We start from the raw sequence: 18,256 nt of genomic DNA on the forward strand, positions 1-18,256 counted from the left end.
TGTAGTAGTTATTTAGTGTTTATTTGGATGTCATAGCTCAGGGATGTTACGTAGAATGGTTCCTCGCCATAACAAACCAGTTGCACGCGGTTTGAGCAGGCGGGTCCTCACGCAGTGACGTCTCCTCAGCGGGCTGGACTCCTGCAGGACTCAGAGGATGGGGATTATACAGCTGTGTGCTTGAGGAGGTTCTGCAAAGTGCTGCTGGTCCGGCTGACAGCTCCATGATCTCTCGGTGGAGGTTCGGCTGAGGAGCTGTGTGCAGCATGGGCACCGGGGACTACATCTGCGTGACTCTGCGGGGGGGTGCACCCTGGGGCTTCACCCTGAGGGAGGGAGAGGGGGACACCTACAGACCCTTCCTAATCTCCCAGGTAACTATCCATTTACCCATCTTTCAGGATTTTAACAGACTTTTGGTATTGATAAGACATTTCTTCTCGCTGTAAATGCTTTGGTATTTGTGTGGGAAATATCCTAAACATTGGAGAGTAGGCCTATAGTATTTAGTTTGGATACAAGTATCATATGGTTTTGATGTTGAGTAGTTCAAAGATAAATGTTACTTTTCGTAACTTTTTATTCGGAGCAGTGTGTGTGTCGCTGCATTCTTGTGAGCGTTGGCTGTGTTTTGGTGAGAGATTCCTCTGGACCCTTATATGGTCAAGGCCAAGAGAGAGTGTGAAGCTGAGGGCAGAATGATCTGTTATCACTCACACAGACTTTGCAAGAAAGAAAAACATTATTCAGCCAAACCTGAAGAGTGAGGAGTGTGTGCATAATGCAGAAATGAAAACAAACAAAGCAAAAGTCAGATAAAACTCAGCTGATGTCACTTTAAAAGAGAAATAAAATAACGTCAGAAAGGAGGTTAGGCAAATTATAGATTATTTTATAACTACGCTGCTTTGAATAAATGATATTGTGGTAGCATAATAAACCTTCTATAAGTAGCTGTAAAGTATCTCATTTTCTTATTATGCATTAAAATATATTGCAAGGGCATAATTTTGAGACAGTATAAATTGAAATGTTTTCATAATGGCATTATTCTATTTAAACAGAACTTGCGAGTACATTTTTCATTCTATTCACATATTTTGTAACTGTTCACAACCTAATAATAGGCTGTAATTCAGTTCTAACTGTAAGCTGTAAGGCAGTCCTTTTTACACACACTGTTGAGTCTTATTTGCTTTTTGAACTGAATTCATATGTCTACTTCCTCTTAGTCAATTAGTCAACTAATTGGTGGCTTAGCTCTATGATTTGTTCAGTTGTTGAATAATTAATCAATGCTTTTTTTCATGTTGAATGACTTATTTCTACAAAACGTATTGGTACATCTCTGCAAAACACAATATGTATAGTTCTTTGTGGAGAAACTCAATTGAAAAGATCTGTTCATTATACATTTCTGTTTTAGTCGACATAATTCATTTAATATTCTGTAGTCTGCTTATCTTCTGGCCTACATATCTTCCATGATAATATATTAATTATTTTTGCAGAATATATTGCATTTGTGTAAATGTATAGACGATAAAAACTCCCAATACATTAGGTTACATTCAAAAGTTTTAATGTGCTCTCCTTATATAAAAATGTTTAATGCAGAAATAAAGACAGATGATGCTTTGATATATCAGGCTATGATGTAAATGTGCATTAACATAGGTATAGGTGCCTTTATCTCTATATATGGTATACCATGCATGTCCAGGAGTGCTCACGCTGTACAGATCGCTCTGTTCTGTGTTCTGAACGTGTAAATGTTTTTCTTATGCTGCATTCCTGCGACATCAAAGCTCCTTGAGCAGAGAGCCCGCTGAAAGCTTCCATAGATCCTTCTCAGGACACACTCTAACTGACATTTACTGACATTTTTGTATGAATATAGATAGTATTTCAACATTTGTTGGCATGAAATAGTCCTTTCTAACTGAGTAAGTGGACACACATCCCCTGACGCTTCAAAGTAGCTAAAACACATTACAGAACATGTAATTGATTCTGGCATTAAGTGAGTAGATTATATCACAATAAAAACAGATGATAAATGTTAGTTGTATGTGATGTTAGTCTCTGTTTCCAAAAGTTGTATTGAACTTTATTAACAAAATGACAAAAAGACAGAACCACAACATTGAATATCTTTCTATCACAGCAATGAGTCCTTTGAGTTTCAAAGCAGGCTTTCAAGACACTTTTCTATCTACATGTTCTCTAAACATATTATAACTACAAATTAGCTGCACAAGTGATGATTATTTGGCAAAACAACAGTAAAAGTCTGTTCCCATATTGGTGAATTCCCCCCAACTTCTATTGTTTCAGTGTTATTTTTTTCTTAAAACTTGACTATTTTCTATTTTTGGACATAATACTGATGTTTTAAGAGTGTCTTGAATACACTGCATATAGGTGATGACCTTTTAAAGTAAAGTAGCTATATGATGCGTCAGTGTTTGGAATCAGGGGTTTAATCCACGTCATCTCGAAGGCATAACTCTGAACATATCTCCAAACTCTTCCTGTTAGAAATCAAGAGAGTCTGTTAGTTTAAAGTCAAAAAAGCAAACATACCAACATCCTGACAGATTTTCTTTAGCTGCAGGCTCTCCTGTGTTTTCTAAAGCTTCAGTTGAGTGTAACTGTGTTGTTTTCTGAGAGAAAGTGAATACAGACTGTGCAGTGTAAGGGCACAGGGTATCCACTCCTTAAAGCTTCTCTCCATATAAGGGAGCCACTATTTTTCTTCTTCTTTGGAGTCCTGGCCTCAGTACTAAGTGGATGAGGTCACTTTATTTTTTAAAGCTGCAGAAACTACACAATGCAAGACCAATGACCAATGCCCCTTCAGAAAAACATGGAAATATTTACAGCTGATGTACAGTGTAACGCTTGTTTTAGTTGTCTCAGCAAAAGTGAAAGTTTTGGATGTAATCTGTTTTAATAAGAAACAGATATCTCTTAAATCCTACCAACAGGATACATTTTGGCCTCCAATTACTGAGGTATGCCTTCTTGGGATGTGGAATGTCAACATGCATCAAATCAGTTAAGGCCAGTGAATAAAGAAAAAGTAATGCAAGTCTGAGACTTCTCAGAAGGTATACTAGGGCAGAGACTAACATTATTCTCATTATGAATTAACTTCAACATTACTTTATTTTCTCAAAGTGATGTGTCTAAATGTCTTGTTTTGTCAGTCAAAAACATATAGATATTTACTCTATTATGATATGAAACAGAGAAAAAGGCAAATCTCCATGATTGAGAGGCTGTATATTGTTATTTGCGCATTTCACTTTAACATCTAATAAAAATTGAAATTTACAATTTGTTTTTTATTTAACAATTCTGTTAGTGCATATTTAACTTAAACTTAAATTAAATATTTAATCTGTAATCAATTTGATCTGGTTATGTTTTTTTATATTCTAAAACAAGCCAACTAAATTCTATCCAGCAAAAATACACGATTAAAAAAGAGTAATTGGGGAAGAAAGTATTCTGATTTTAAAAACAGCATTTAAAGACATTTGCATGAAAAATGACTTTTAATCATTTATCTATAACAAAAATAGAAGATTATATATAAAGGACGCAATACACTTTTCGCAGCTCTAGTTAAAACTGATTCAAATTACTCAATTACTTACTATTATTGTTCCTAGTATCTTGTAATAAAAGTGGTCTCCCTCTGCCCGGGTTATCTCACCCTTCACACACAGAGAAGAGAGGGCTCCTCTTGCTGCAGATTTGTCCTTAGAGAACATCAGAGGAACCTTATTAAGCCGCCAAGCAAACAGCAAAATGCCATAGCTTCCCTTGTTCAGAGGCGAGTAAACAAAGTGCTTCACTGCAGTTTTTGGCATTGTGTTTTTCAGCAAAACATCCACATCCTGGTCCCGAAGAAAGCATTGACCTCAGATGATGACTGTGCTAGTTTCTCCTCTTTCTATTTGCCTTCATGTAAACAAATTAAGACCAACAGCTTTATATTGAGATGATATATTTGTGAGTTCAGTGTTCCTGGCTCGGAGCGCTCTGTCTATGCCAGCTGGAATTCAGCCTTGTTTTCAGCTTTGTGACAAAGTATTTTTCTGCCAACCCAATGGACCATTTTTGTAGTTTATTTATCTTAACATTTGTTGCACTGTTTATTCAGGAGTAAATAGAATACAATGAGTTTACCTGTATGAACATTTAGTTTGATGCCCTATTCATGTTGTCAAAGTAAACATAATTTATATTTATATTTATTTAGGCTTCTCAATGGCCTTCCTCAAATCTGAATTAAGAAAGGTTTTGGCAAAGGTGTGTTTGCTCAAGTTAAAATTAAATAAAGAGACCTGAAACATTTGAATAAACTCTCTAAAACAATATAATTCAGAAAAATGCTGTGCTATGTGTTTGCAAAGAGTTTATAACGGTTTGCAGGGGTAGGCTAAAGCTGATAAAAATCACTTATGACGTTTGTTTTGTTCATTGTCCATAAGAAATAAAAAACTAAAACAACTAAAGTAAACTCTCTGGCCTTTCAAAATGTTTCCCTCCACACACACAAAAAAAAGCATGAATCTTTACTAACACTGGCCTGGCTGTCTGGTAATAAAAGAAAACTTGAACTCAATGAGTAAATAAAACATTAAATGTAACCGTCCTCCCAAATGCTACCTGTAAGGCAGCTTGAAAATATTTTCCTCAAATGTAAAAACGTAATTGCTTAAAGCTGTGAGGTCAGGAACTGCCGGCAGCTATGTGCACACATTATGCACGCCTGTATTTCCTGTGATTTTCTGTTGTGTTGAAGCCTATTAAACAGATAATTTGAAAATGGGCAGCCCAGGATAAGGTTGTAATTACGGCCCCACATGATGTCAGAGGTAAATCCTGCTAATCAGGGACTTGTTGGAAATCACTTTATTTGAAAAAGTAGTCTTTCCTCTCCTGACACCTTCAGTAGTTTGCTATCCTTTCCTGCTTCTCATTACCAGCAGCACATGACAAACTCCTGTGCATGTTTCTGTGTTGCGAGGAGACAACAACACATGTTTCCCCTCCTTTTTTGGAGGTTGCTTCCAGAAAACCGTCCTCCCTGTAATGAGGTGTCCCAATGGACCAGCTCACAGGCCGCCTTATAGGGCCTGCATGCACTCTGTTAACTCTTAAAAACTCAGATGGAGTCACAGATTTACCAGCTCAATAAAGTCACTCGTAAAATATTTTTGTATGTATAGCGAGGTAGGCTCGTTTCATTGCCTCAGACTTATGGTTTAAGGTAGTGTAGATGGTGGCAAACTGCAAAAAAAGTTGGTTGGTTTTGCATATGCCCTTTTTATACAAGTATTGAAAGAAAAAACCACAGACAGATAGAGAATGGTTTCAATGAGATTGGTTTTAATGTGGTTCTAAATCTGATTCCTTTGAAATTGGTGCAACTTGGTAAATAGTGTTGTGTTTTCGGTGCCAACTGCAGTCTTTCTAAGCTTATTCACTTAGAAAAGGGAATCTCTTCCTCCAGCAGCGAGACATATTTGTGTTTGTTTGCATTGCCATCTTGTGGCAGGAACTCCAAATTAATACATTTGTAAGGAGAGGATTGTGCAAAAAGACTGGGTTTTACTTAACATTTTAATTTAGTAAAATAGAAGATTATTTTTCCTGAACCGACCAAATTATTCTGAAAAAAAAAATTGTTCACCTGCACAAAATGAATAGAAGGGAAGAGAGGTTTGTTGAATCCAAAATAAATACATTATAGATGTCATGCAGATGGTGCTAAAACACCATCTAGTGTTGAAACATTTTTATGCAGTAATCAATCTCAAGAAATCAGGAAACTTCTCTTGTGTAGAATTGACGGGGTATTTCTCCTTATTAAATGCTCCTATCAACAGAGCATTTTATAGGCCGCAGGAACCAATTACAAGGGAACCATCAGTCATTACTTCAACTGTATGAAGAGCTGCCCTTTAAAAAGGATTGTGCAGAGCTGGCCTTTAGAAATATTATGCAGCAGCTTGATGAAAAGACAATGTAAAATTACATTTATTTATCATTTGGCAGCCTCAAAATTGGTAACGTAACGTTGATTGTACATTGTGCATTTAGCAAATTGTTGCAATTACTTAACTATACAATGCCTCCCTAGGGACATTTTTGGCTTTTTATTTGTAATGATTTTGATTGTGTTGGCTTATTTATGAATAGGACATAAATGTTGAAATAAGATAAAGGTCTTACTGAAGAAATTTGAAGTTGTTAGAATTACATCTGTAGGTGGAGTTTGTTAAAATGCTTCACTGAGAAGTAGAATACTTTGCCCACATGAAATTACAATTTGTTTATAACCTAGAAAACAGTCTTACCAGATAGAAATATATTTGTGACAGGAATCTGGTCCAGAATTCTTTGTATTTTGAAATCAGTAGCCACTGGCAATATTTTATTTATGATCAACATAGGCTGAGGTTACTGTTACTTTATAATAGACTTGACCTGTGTCCTGACGATGAACACTGACTCAGTATGTGATATGCTTGTTTTTCTATCTATTTTGTCCTCTTACTTAAATGTTTTCCTCCCCAGGTGGAAGCCGAAGGTCGTGCCTCCCTGGCTGGAGTGTGTGAAGGTGACGAGGTGGTGTCACTGAACGGAGAGCCATGTGCTGATCTCACTCTGTTACGAGCCTGTGCATTCATCGACACATCCATCGACTGTCTGCAGCTGCTGCTCAAAAGGTAGGGCCACAAATCACCTGTTAGATTAACGATAGAGAGTTCAGTAACATGACAGAATATGTGTATCAGGACCACTGAGCCATGCAGACTGCAGCAATGCAAACATAATTGTTGCACCTCCGTATTAGCATTTAGATAGCATGTTGTTTTATGACCTGTGGCCTTTAGCATGGCTCAATGACTATATGCAAGTGCAATCATGTCTGTGTGTGAATTATTGAATTAATGTTGGCAGTTAGGGTGACCTTCCGCTGGTGATACAGATTTGTGTGTCTGATTGACGTGCAGCTGCTCAGCTATTACTCAGACAAAGTGTTTATCAGGGGGACGTGTCCTCAAAAGGGGCCGATGTGCCTGCATTTAAACTGCAGAGGGACATTAAAGTCTCAGTTAAAGTTTCATTTATTATTGAATGTAGCAGTAGTAGTAGTAGTAGTATTAGTAGTAGTAGTAGTAGTATTAGTAGTAGGAGTAGTAGTAGACTACTTATCTCTGTAGACTTGTAGACGGATGACCTCAGTTTATCAAAATGTATTATCATATGTCTTTCCCATTTGGAGAAGATTAGCACTCACTGACGTCTAATCAACGTACATTTAATAATTGATGTCGGGGATAATGAGTTTCTGTTGTGCTATTCCTTACTGACCTTGAAAGTGGAAATTAGGCAGAGGGATGGTGAAGCGTGATTATTTTCCTCTTCAGTGAGCGGAGCCTTTCATTTAGCTCGCTGCATGAACATTAAATCTACTTGATTACTTTGACAACTTTATCAATGGGAGACAAACTTTACTTCATCAACAATCAAATGGCTCCATTACTCAGGGGCCTCGTTATGCATTGCTTATTCAAATGATATTGTAAATATGAGGACATCACACCTGTCTTTTAATGGGCAAATCTAAATGGAAATAATGAATGGGATGGTTCATAGGAAGAAAATATATCGTATTAATCTGAAAAGTTAAAAAGTCTACAGTTCTGTTTAATTAAGTTGAAGTGACATCTCTTATTGATATTAAAAGTGAAAGACTACAGGCATAAACTTTTTTTTACATGCTCTGGTCAATTTGGAGATTTCTAGCTAGTGAAAAGTTAGACATTTTACCCTGGTCAACTGTAGCATCTCCCCTTATGACGAACTTGGAAAAGGAAAAGTTTCACCACTCTCTTTCTGTTCTCCCCTGTCCTCTGAAAGATACTGCATCGTCCCATCAGAAGAATATGAATCAGAAGAGACACACGCTGCAGAGAGGGACTCCTCTGGTGAGGCTGTAGAGAGCACCACCCTCCACATCTTCCCCCCACAACACAGGTCCGAAAGCCCGAGGGAGATCTACATATCCGAGGCCCAGGACGAGACCTGCTATGGGGACACAGAGTTTCCCAAGAGTCCCCAACTGCTTTGTACCCAGCTCCATGCTCCCTCGTCTGATGATCAGAAAGGTCCTATTCTCAAGGAAAATGAAGAACGGCAATGCTTCTCCCCTGGGAACATGGTGGAGCTCCAGGTGTCCCTGTTCGAGTCAACTCTGGAGGACGTGGGCTGCACCTCTCTGGGGAGTGCTATGGGGATAGAGGGGGAACCCTCCAACAGACAGGTTGTCCAGGAGATCCACACCACCAGCATAACGTCGCACTATGTCCCACGGCCTGCCAGGGAGCCGCTCGGACAGTACGGGGTGGTGCTCAGCTCCCCGTCCATGCTGGGGCAGGTGGAGGTCATTGTGCAGCAGCCAGGCGCATCAGGAACAAGGAGGAGCATCTCCAGGGTGGGAGGCCCTAGGGTCAGTGGGTCCCAAAGTGAAGGAGAGGAAGGAGGAGGGCCCTGTGAGGGAGTTCCTGGGTGTTTCACTGTCTCATTTCCCTCAGAAGAGGCGACAGCAGCAGAAGAGCAGGACTCAGAGACTGAGGGGGATCCAGACAAACCCAACAAGCATCGGGCAAAACATGCCAGTAAGTACCAGGAAGTATTACCCTTTTTTTACTGTGTGTGAGTGCTAATCTATTCGTGAAGGAGGGGCCTGCAGCCTAATAGGTCAACACTAAATTGCATTTGTGCACAACATGTGTGCATTCCAAGTGGGAGTGTGTGCTGCTTAAAATAGTGCGTGTCTCTTAATGCAGTTGGAGGTTGGCATTCATTCCTTCACAGAAGCAGATACTTCCGTGTTTTAAACCTGAACTACAACTGAATCACGGCGATAGTACAGAGACACAGTGCAGATAGGATGGTGACAGTCAACAAAAGCTAGATATAAAGAATCAATGGAATTGATTACATGTAAGAGGCTGCTTTACTTTATAAAAGATCTATCCATTTGAAGAGGCCGGATGATGAATGTGGATACTGAGGCGCTGGTTAGAAGACATAAATATAACCGGAGCACGCTGATGATGCCTGCAGAATGGGCTCTTTGACAGACACCAGCATGTGCTCCACTGGCCCGTTACCTGATCCCCTCAAACTGGCTGCTTTAACTGAGCTAAAAAAGTGAGTCAGTTGCTCACTCCCGCTGTCTCCTCCACCTTCAGGTTTGTCTTGCAGGAATATGAAAAAGGAAACCTTCTTATTATTTTATTTTAGCTTTGCATTGTTGGTTAGAATGGCTTTGTTTTGTGAGTGTGGCAGCTTTGAGAGGAGCAGAAGCTTTTAAGTTGGCAGCATGTGAACTCACAGATAAGGAAGTCAAGACGCTCTGCTCCTCTTGAATGTATTGCATGCAGGCTATCTTTAATTTTTCTCAGTTCCTATTCCTGGATACTTTATGGGAAAGAGCAACTGATTTAAGGTAGTTCATTGTCTGTGAATGAATAAGGGTATTAGACATGGTTCAGAGGATTTAATGATTGCTATATGGGTTAATGTTTTATATTAAACTGACTGTACAAATTAGGACAGTATACAGCTATAGGTAGAAATGTAAAGGAAAGAGTTAATGGATTAGATTAGTTGTGTTATATTATTTTATAACACGGTTCATTTACAGCACTTATAATCAATTGTTAGTCTGTTAATATATCTGCTTCTGCTTAAAATATGAACATTTGGTAAAACGTATTTTTACAGAAGAGTGATGTAATCAATCTAATATTACACACTGAAACGAATTGCTTTGTGACCTGCTTAACTTTGGTTCGAAACTTAATTTTGTCATCTGTCACCATGTTGTTTATGCAAGCTCTATTTTTACTCTTCAGATGAGTGATAACAGTAATGGAGTTTATGTAATGACCTAATATGTTCTTTTCGGACAGACATTCAGGAGCAGCAATTTATTAAAAAAAAGGTTAGGATTCAAAGCATTTTTATTGATTTCCCTAACCCTTGAACTTTCTTCTCTACACAGGGCTCAGGCGCAGCGAGAGTCTTTCTGAAAAGCATGTGAAGGAAGCCAAGTCCAAATGTAAACGTATTGCTCTCCTTTTGTCGGCTGCTCCGCCTAACCCCAACAACAAGGGGGTGTTGATGTTCAAGAAACATCGGCAGAGGGCCAAGAAATACACACTGGTGAGCTACGGCACAGGAGAAGACGAACCCGAGTACAGCGACGAAGAGGACGAGGATACACAGGAAACCCACACTGTTGAATTTACCCTTGTGGCTCCAAACGGTTCTGAAATAGACAAGCACTTCCTCACTAATGCCAAAAGTGGCAAAAGTGTGCTAACTATCAACTGGGACAAGGGTCTTCTGGAGATTGAAAGGAACCTGAAAAACGGAGCAGAGATGGAATGTTTGCCTGACACACAGGGCAAGGGGGCTACAATGTTTGCTCAACGGCGTTTAAGGATGGACGAGATTTCTGCTGAACATGATGAGCTCAGGCGCCAGGGGATAGCCGTGGAAGCAGTACCGTTGATTGAAAAGAAGATGGAGGAGCACACTTACATGCAGTCCACAACAGAGGGCCATGCTTATATGGATGTAAATATACACCAACAAAGCCAACAACAACAAGAGTACCAGCAATATCAGGAGCAGCAGTACTATGAGCAACAACAGAACTACCAACAACAACAACTACAGCTACAACAACAACACCAACAACAACAACAACAACAACAACAACAACAACAACTACAGCTACATCTAAAACAACAACAACAATACCAGCAGCAGCAGCAGCAGCAGCAGCAGCAGCAGCAGCAGTATGAACAGCAGCAGCAGTATGAACAACAGCACAATCAACAGCAGCAAATGTATCAGCAGCAGCGAGAATATCAACAGCAACAGCAAATGCAGCACTATTCTACAAACATCAATGGCACAGTGCAACATCAAAACAGTGAAATCCAGAGTTCTTTCAGTAATCCATCTGCAAAGCCTTTCGCTGCAGAAAACATGGCGGCTGCTCCTTATTCTCCCGCAATGAGTGGGACCAATCAAGATTCTGTGGGCCAAGGAGAGCAGATAGCCTCCCGGGATGAGCGCATTGCTACCCCTGCGAGTCGGACTGGGGTGTTGTCCGACGCAAGGAGAAGAAATGCTGGTAAGCCTATGTTCTCGTTTAAGGAAGCACCTAAAGTATCGCCTAACCCAGCACTGCTAAACCTCCTCAACAGAAAGGATAGGAAGTTGGGTTTTGAGTCAGGAGGCGAGGAAGACTACCTTAGCCTTGGGGCTGAGGCTTGTAATTTCCTGCAATCTCAACAAATTAAAAATAAGGTTCCTCCACCTGTGGCTCCAAAGCCTGTGATCGACCCCAACTCTCCTCCTTGGACACCGCAGATAGAAATGATCAACCAGGACATGCCTCAACAAGCTGAAAATAGTGTTTTCACACCTGCTCTAGCCCCCACCATAGAGACAACCCCTGCTCCAGAACTAGAGCCAACCCCTGCACCTGCCCCTGAGCCCTCCCCCCCTCCTGCCCCCCAGGAGGCTCCTGCCAGCAATCCCACTGTGGAACAGCCCACATGGGCTCTACAAGAACCTGAAACTCAACAGCCTCTGCAAGTGACGGCTCAGGAGGAAAATGGTCATACAAATTGTCCCCCGCAGCATGAGCTTGCTCCTTGCTGGGCTCCAGCACAAACAGAGGCACAACAACAGCCACCTACCAATTCTTGGCCTCCAGCTCAAGTGCAGCCCGAGGTACCACCTCAAAGTCAGTCGCCACCCCAGCTACCTTGGGTGACACGTCTACCTGCACAGACCCAAGTACAGCCTCAACCTCCTACAAATAATTGGAACCCTCAAATTCAGCCAGCATGGACCCAACCTCAAGAGCAACCACCGTCTCATCCTCAGGCCCAGCCCCCCTGGACACACTCTCACGAGCAGCCAAATATGCCGCAGCCACAACCACCTTGGGGTCAACCCCATGAACCAATGCAGCAGCAGCAACCCCAGGCTCCATGGGCACAACCATCACAGACAGACTCTCAGTCTCAACCACCATGGATGCAACAACCGCAGCAGAAACCCCAAGCACAACCTCCTTGGGCTCAACCGATTCAAACTGAATCTCAGCCACAGCAGCCATGGGTTCAGCAACCACAGCATCAGGCACCACAACCAGCATGGCCACAGGCGCAAGCACCATGTCAGCCTCAACCACCTTGGGTCTCAGCTCCACCTCAACAGCAGCCTCAAATTAATGCATGGCCTCCATCACAAACTCAAGCCCAAGTTCAGCCACCTTGGATCCAAGCAGCCCCATCACAACTTCCTGCGCAGCCTCAAGCTATTGTGAATCCATGGATGCCAGTACCAGCCCAGGCTCAGTCCCAACCATCATGGGCCCAGAACCCTACAGAACCCGCTCAGCCACCCATTAATTCTTGGGCCCAAGAGCAAAATCAGACCCAACCTCAACCCCAAAATCAACCACCTTGGGCTCAACCAGGTCCACCACAGCCAACGTCACAGCCAAACTGGCAACAGTCCTCTTCTCTACCACAGCCACCGATTAATACATGGCCTCAACCTCAGACACAACCTCAGACACCTGAGCATGCCTGGGCACCACAGCCACAGCAAACACCTGTGAGTGCTTCCACAACAATGGTAAACACTCAGCCTTCACCAAAACCTTGGCAACCACCACACAATCTCCCACAAGCAAGGAGCCCTCCAACTCCACCACAGCGAATGCACTCTTTCAACATCAGTCAACATTCTTCATCTCCCATCAACCCAATGGCGACTGTCTTAAACCCAGCAACCCAGGGTTCATCTTGTGATATGCCAGCCGTCAGAGGGAAAGGAGCTGATATGTTCGCTAAGAGGCAGTCTCGTATGGAGAAATATGTTGTGGACTCTGAGACTGTGGAAGCAAACAAGGCAAACCGGGCACCATCACCAGTTGCATCCTTACCAAATGAATGGAAATACACATCTAGCGTACGTGCTCCTCCTTCACGATCATACAACCCTATTCTGTCCCCTTGGAATCCCCCATCAAAGCAGCCCCCTTCCACTAGTCCTACAATCAAAGCCAAGAAAAAAGACCAAGGGAAACCAAAGCCTGCCCCTAAACCCCTCAATGTAATAGATGTTATGAAGCATCAACCCTATCAACTCGATTCCTCACTCTTTACTTTCGGCCCAGCAGTAGAGGCTGCCAAGGCAGCTCAAGCTAAGCTAGAGTGTTCACTTCCTAACCCACCTGTCGAAAACCAACCAATTAGATATGATCAGATGGCCCCCGTCCAGCAAACTGGACCATATAATACCCTTTACCCCCAGCAAGGCTATGGGATGCCAATGCAGCCCATGATGCATGATGGCCACTACCAGCAACACCCAGCTAATATTTATCCCCCCTCCAACCCTTATCAACAACCCCCTGCTGGTCCATACCAGCAACCTTATAACCAACAGTATCAGCAACCTGGCCCCCCTGCTTATCATCCCCAAGCTCCTCAGTCTCCAAACCAACCGTACCAACATCCCCCGCAGCCCCCGCAGGCCCCTTACCAACCAGCTAACAGCCCGCCTTACATGGCAGCGCCCTCAGTACCTTACCAACAGCAGCCTCCCAGTAGCTTTGTTGTTTCTAGCTTTACTGTAGCTGCCAGGCCTGAATCTGCATTAGGTGGCCCTGCAGCTGCTCCTAAACCTAAGTTCATGGCAAAAAAGAGCTCAGCTCAGGTGTGGAAGCCTTCAGCAGATAAAGAGTGATTCTGGTACAATCACCACATGCTTGAGTCAAAGGGTTGGTGCTCTTGTAATCCACTGCAAGGTGGACTATTTTGAGCACATGAACTTGCGTTTGCGATCTTTATATCCACCTCTTGTCATAGTACAGAGCTTGGTGGTTTTCACAATTTTAAAAGCTAATGCAAATCACAACATAACAACAAATAAGTAAGAGTGGGATGCAAATATATCTTACCGGACACAAAGGAGCCAAAATGACCTTGACATGTTTATAAAGCAGGTACATTTTTACGTGTTAATAGAGAAATTACTTTAAAACATACTTTTATGTAATGATCTTAAGTGGTGGTAATATATGAATGTAGGGGAGCAAGATGCTCAGTAAGAATTGAAAGAAAGGAGTAATGGAAAAAATGTATCAGAAGGGAATGATAGCGGACGGTGACAACAGGAATTCGATTTTTGAAAAGAAGAAAATTGCTAATTGTGTCAAATCTTATTAAGGACACAATGAATCTGTGAAGTGTAATGATACCAAGCAGAAGGATATGATGTCAGAGTTCACAGTTTTAAGTAAAGTCAGCAGAGAGAATACAGCAATACATAAAGTAACTAGCCTAAACTTCAAATGTTAGATGTTACATTTTAGTGGCTTTTACGTCGCGTCTACTAAAGTGGGTGAGTTTTATTTTAAGCTTCTCCCCAGCTGTTGCATCATGTTAGGTACTATATTTAAACTGCCTCATGGGAGGAGTGCTGAGGTCCAGAGATAGTAAGCTTATATTTCAAATTAAGCCAGTGAAAGCTACTATACCTACGTCCTGGATAACAGAAATATAGTATTACCAAATGTAGTTACACTCTTCCATACATATTCTCTGGCTTTTGTATAATATAGATAGATGATCCACAAATGAAGAATTATTAAAAAAGACAACCAGCCCATTGATTTTCACAAGTATTTTGCTGCATTTGTTTTTTAAGTTATTTTCTTTTTCCTTTTCCTTTGTGTGTTTCTCTTTTTTGTGCACTTTCTGTATGATTCACTGCAGTGCCATTAAAATGTCTTTCATCCTTGGTTGGCTTTCCTTTCTTTTGTCCTTTGAGCATGCTTTTTGGTTTTCAACTATTTCTAGTCTCTTTCCTTTCCATGTTGCTGAATTCCACCACTTACTCCTGATGCACTATACATACCTATAATTAGTTATTAAAAAAAAGGAATAAATAGTTATTGTCAGACAAAGAATTCGGCTGCATTTAATCCGTTGCTTCTCAAGTACCATCACATTAGACTAACACTTATATTATCTTTTTGCAAAAGCAGTCAAATTAGTTTTCAACAATAAAAAACAGTTTGTAGGGCTTGTTAACGTCTTCCAGAATCACCTCATTATCCAAATCACCGACTTTAAAAGCTTACCAAGGTGAATGCTTGAAAAGCACATTCCTGCAGAATGACTAACTGATGATGCATTCATGAAGAATATTATTAGACTGCTGGCTTCAATGGGTGCAGGCGACCTCATTGGACAATTCTGGAGGTCAAGTGAGTGGCCCCTTCTGAAATATATATCCATGCTGTCATGCATTTTCAGAGAGAGCAGTTCTTTTCTAAGGTTAGAATTACCATATATATCTAAATGTTTGTCTCAGACATAAATATAATCATGAAAGAAAAATAAGACCACAACTGGTTTGGGGACCATGGTTCCCCAAAGAAAACCATAATATAAATTAGTATTAAGAGACTATTTACCACCTGTCTCAAAACAAAAGCGTCTGCATCCACATATTACTCTTAAGACGCTCAGCTCCGTTTCTGAGATATAGTTTATGTGAAAATCTGCAGAGTGGCAGCATGGTGATGAACAATGTCAGGCAAATATACAGTATCACTGTTTCATCAATTTCCTTCAGTAGAATGAAAATATATCCGTAGATCATCCACTAATCTACTCCATCGCTTCCTGTGTCTGCTCTAATCCAGGATAAAACCGCCACAGGCTCTTTAGGCCTCAAGTACAGCAGGAGTCAGCAGAGCATTTATTCCCTCTGCACTCATTCAGCTACATTCTTTTTATGACTGCACTCTCCCCTATTCTCTTCTTTCATTTTCCATGGCTGTCTACTGATCTTACACATCTTTCACCAGATGATGGCAGCACTGCCTTTTCGGATAGTCTAATAACCACTGTGTGTTTAGTCAGAAACAATAAAGGAGCTTTGTTACCCCACACGACCCTTGGCTTTCTGCTCTAATGGAAATGTTAGTATTGAGCATTTATATGTTTCACAATCTCATCTACTAACTATCAAAGTACTGTTGCACGGCACAGCAGTTCTAATGAAAACAAGCTGATTGTGGTGTATTCTGGGAAGCATGCACTCTCACAGTGGGTTGTTCTGAGAACAACTGTTTGGACAAGTACTGAAGCACTGTTGTGGAGGCTTACTGTAGAACAGACAATTCAAGTTCAAAAAACAAGTTTACTAGGTCTTTAGCATTTAACATTCTATTGTCAATTCTTAACATTGCTCTAATATTTACACAAAACAACAAAACAGAGAACAAAATTAGACATTTATTTTTGCTGTTGAGTATGAAAGCCTCTGACAGAAATGTGTTGAGGGCTACTTATTTTCCAACGTTTTGCAAGCCAAACATAAATGAACCCTTATTAAAACAAACATGTCTGCTTCGTTCTTTGCAGGCTTTTGGCAGGAGCTACTCTCTCTCCCCTCTAGCCAGAGTGCCATCCATGGGCCAGCAGTCAGTGTCTGCTGCCTCCCAAAAGCCTCAAGCTCGGGCCTCCACCGCCCCCCCGACAAGCCAGACATCCTGGCTAGAGAAGGGGCGCAGACCCATCATGCCCTGGGAGGCCGCCTCCCGGCACCCCCTGGGCCTGGTGGATGAAGCATTTTGTCTCCAGAACCTCCATCAGAGCCTGGCCACAAACATACGCCTGGCAGCCCAACGCAAGAAGCTGCCCGAGCCGCCGGCAGAGTGGAAGGCCTGCTCGTCATACCAGGCCCCGCAGAGGACCGGCAGCCAGACCTGGAGCCAGAGCCAGAGCCAAACTCAGAGTCGGGGCCCGCTACCGTGGTTTGGGTCCCTCACAAGGAGCTCTGCCCCGGTTCCTCCAGAGCCTGCTGGGTACAGGTCTCTCCCTAGACAGTGGCAGCCTCAGAGGGCAGTCACTCAGGAACCCCTGGGGTCCTCGGGGTCCTCCTTCATGTTCAACAGAGGCACTGAAAAAAAAACGTACAAGTCTGTGTACACCGGCAACATCTGGAGCTGGAAGCGGTAGGATCCTTTGATGGGCAAAATCCAAACTTTCACTAAATGCATTTACTTTATTAATTAATCTTAACAGTTTCAGAGTGAGCTCTTAAATAATTAAGTGGACGTTTGGATAGATGTTTCTGTTAAATATCTAGTATGAAATACATTTTGCATGCCATAATGAAATGTGAAAAGTGAGGGTTAGGAAGATAATTAGGATCTGGCATAAGGGAAAACGCTTTCGGTTGATTTATTCTCAAAGGTTTAGTATCAATATTTTGACTTTTATTCTCAAAATGGAAACATTTTTAAATGCTTCCACCCATTTTTTGCCCTTTTCCTGTAAAGGAGATGATTATGCTAACAGTATATTGAGACTTAAAAATAATTTATGTTGTATTAACAAGCAATTGTGTAGTTTGGTAAATACTCTGAAGTGGGTTAATCAGATGAGGTAACAGCATGTTGTTTAGATTGGATAGAATGAGTTTGAATGGACATGTTTATTTCAAAATAAGTGGGAAGATGTTATGGATTGTTAAGTAAGAGTTTATCTGGAGATAATTATTGAATGTTTAGTTTTTCTTTCAGAAGATATGTAAGGATGAAAGATAGTAAAACAGTGACCCCCACCTACCGGAAAGCTGAAGTGAAGATTATCCCTTAAATAGTTTGTTATGAGATTTTGGATTTTCTGCTCATTTCCTATGTAGATGTTAGTATTTAGTGTGCAGTGATTGGGCACCTGCTGATTTTTGGTGATTTTGAATCTATAAAATTGGAGAATGAGTTGCTGTTTCCAGGTCGGCTAAACATTTCATTGTCAGAATCCAATTAGTTTGCTTAAAACTTGGGGAAAGGTTAGTGCTATAACTCAGCATGTTGTGTGAGCTCTAAAATACATTCACTTATTTACCAGGTGAATTTTAATTAAACCATGGAAGATGAAAAGCTGAATTTTTTAACGTTCCCTAGGATTGTTTGGTAACTTGTTCTATGAGGGATGGGTTACTTATCTTGGGTTTACTGGCACTGGGTGAATTGCTTAGGATCTGTAATGAGTTGCTTTATTTTAAGCTACTTTCCAAAGAGTGTACATAATGTCCTAATGTGATT

At 41.3% G+C, this 18,256-nt stretch overlaps 1 protein-coding gene across 1 annotated transcript; it reads left to right on the plus strand.

Moving 5' to 3' along the window:
- The first annotated feature begins 251 nt into the window (after positions 1 to 251).
- On the plus strand, positions 252 to 14,935 carry synpo2a (synaptopodin 2a). The gene is made up of 4 exons (XM_079669856.1): positions 252 to 374; positions 6,598 to 6,749; positions 7,948 to 8,705; positions 10,100 to 14,935. Exons 1-4 carry the CDS (start codon positions 267 to 269, stop codon positions 13,876 to 13,878), a joined length of 4,797 nt encoding a protein of 1,598 aa, XP_079525982.1. The 5' UTR covers positions 252 to 266; the 3' UTR covers positions 13,879 to 14,935.
- The last annotated feature ends 3,321 nt before the right edge of the window (positions 14,936 to 18,256 follow it).

Source organism: Notothenia rossii (assembly GCF_949606895.1).
Source record: "Notothenia rossii genome assembly, chromosome: 3".
NCBI classification, from domain to species: Eukaryota; Metazoa; Chordata; class Actinopteri; order Perciformes; family Nototheniidae; genus Notothenia; species Notothenia rossii.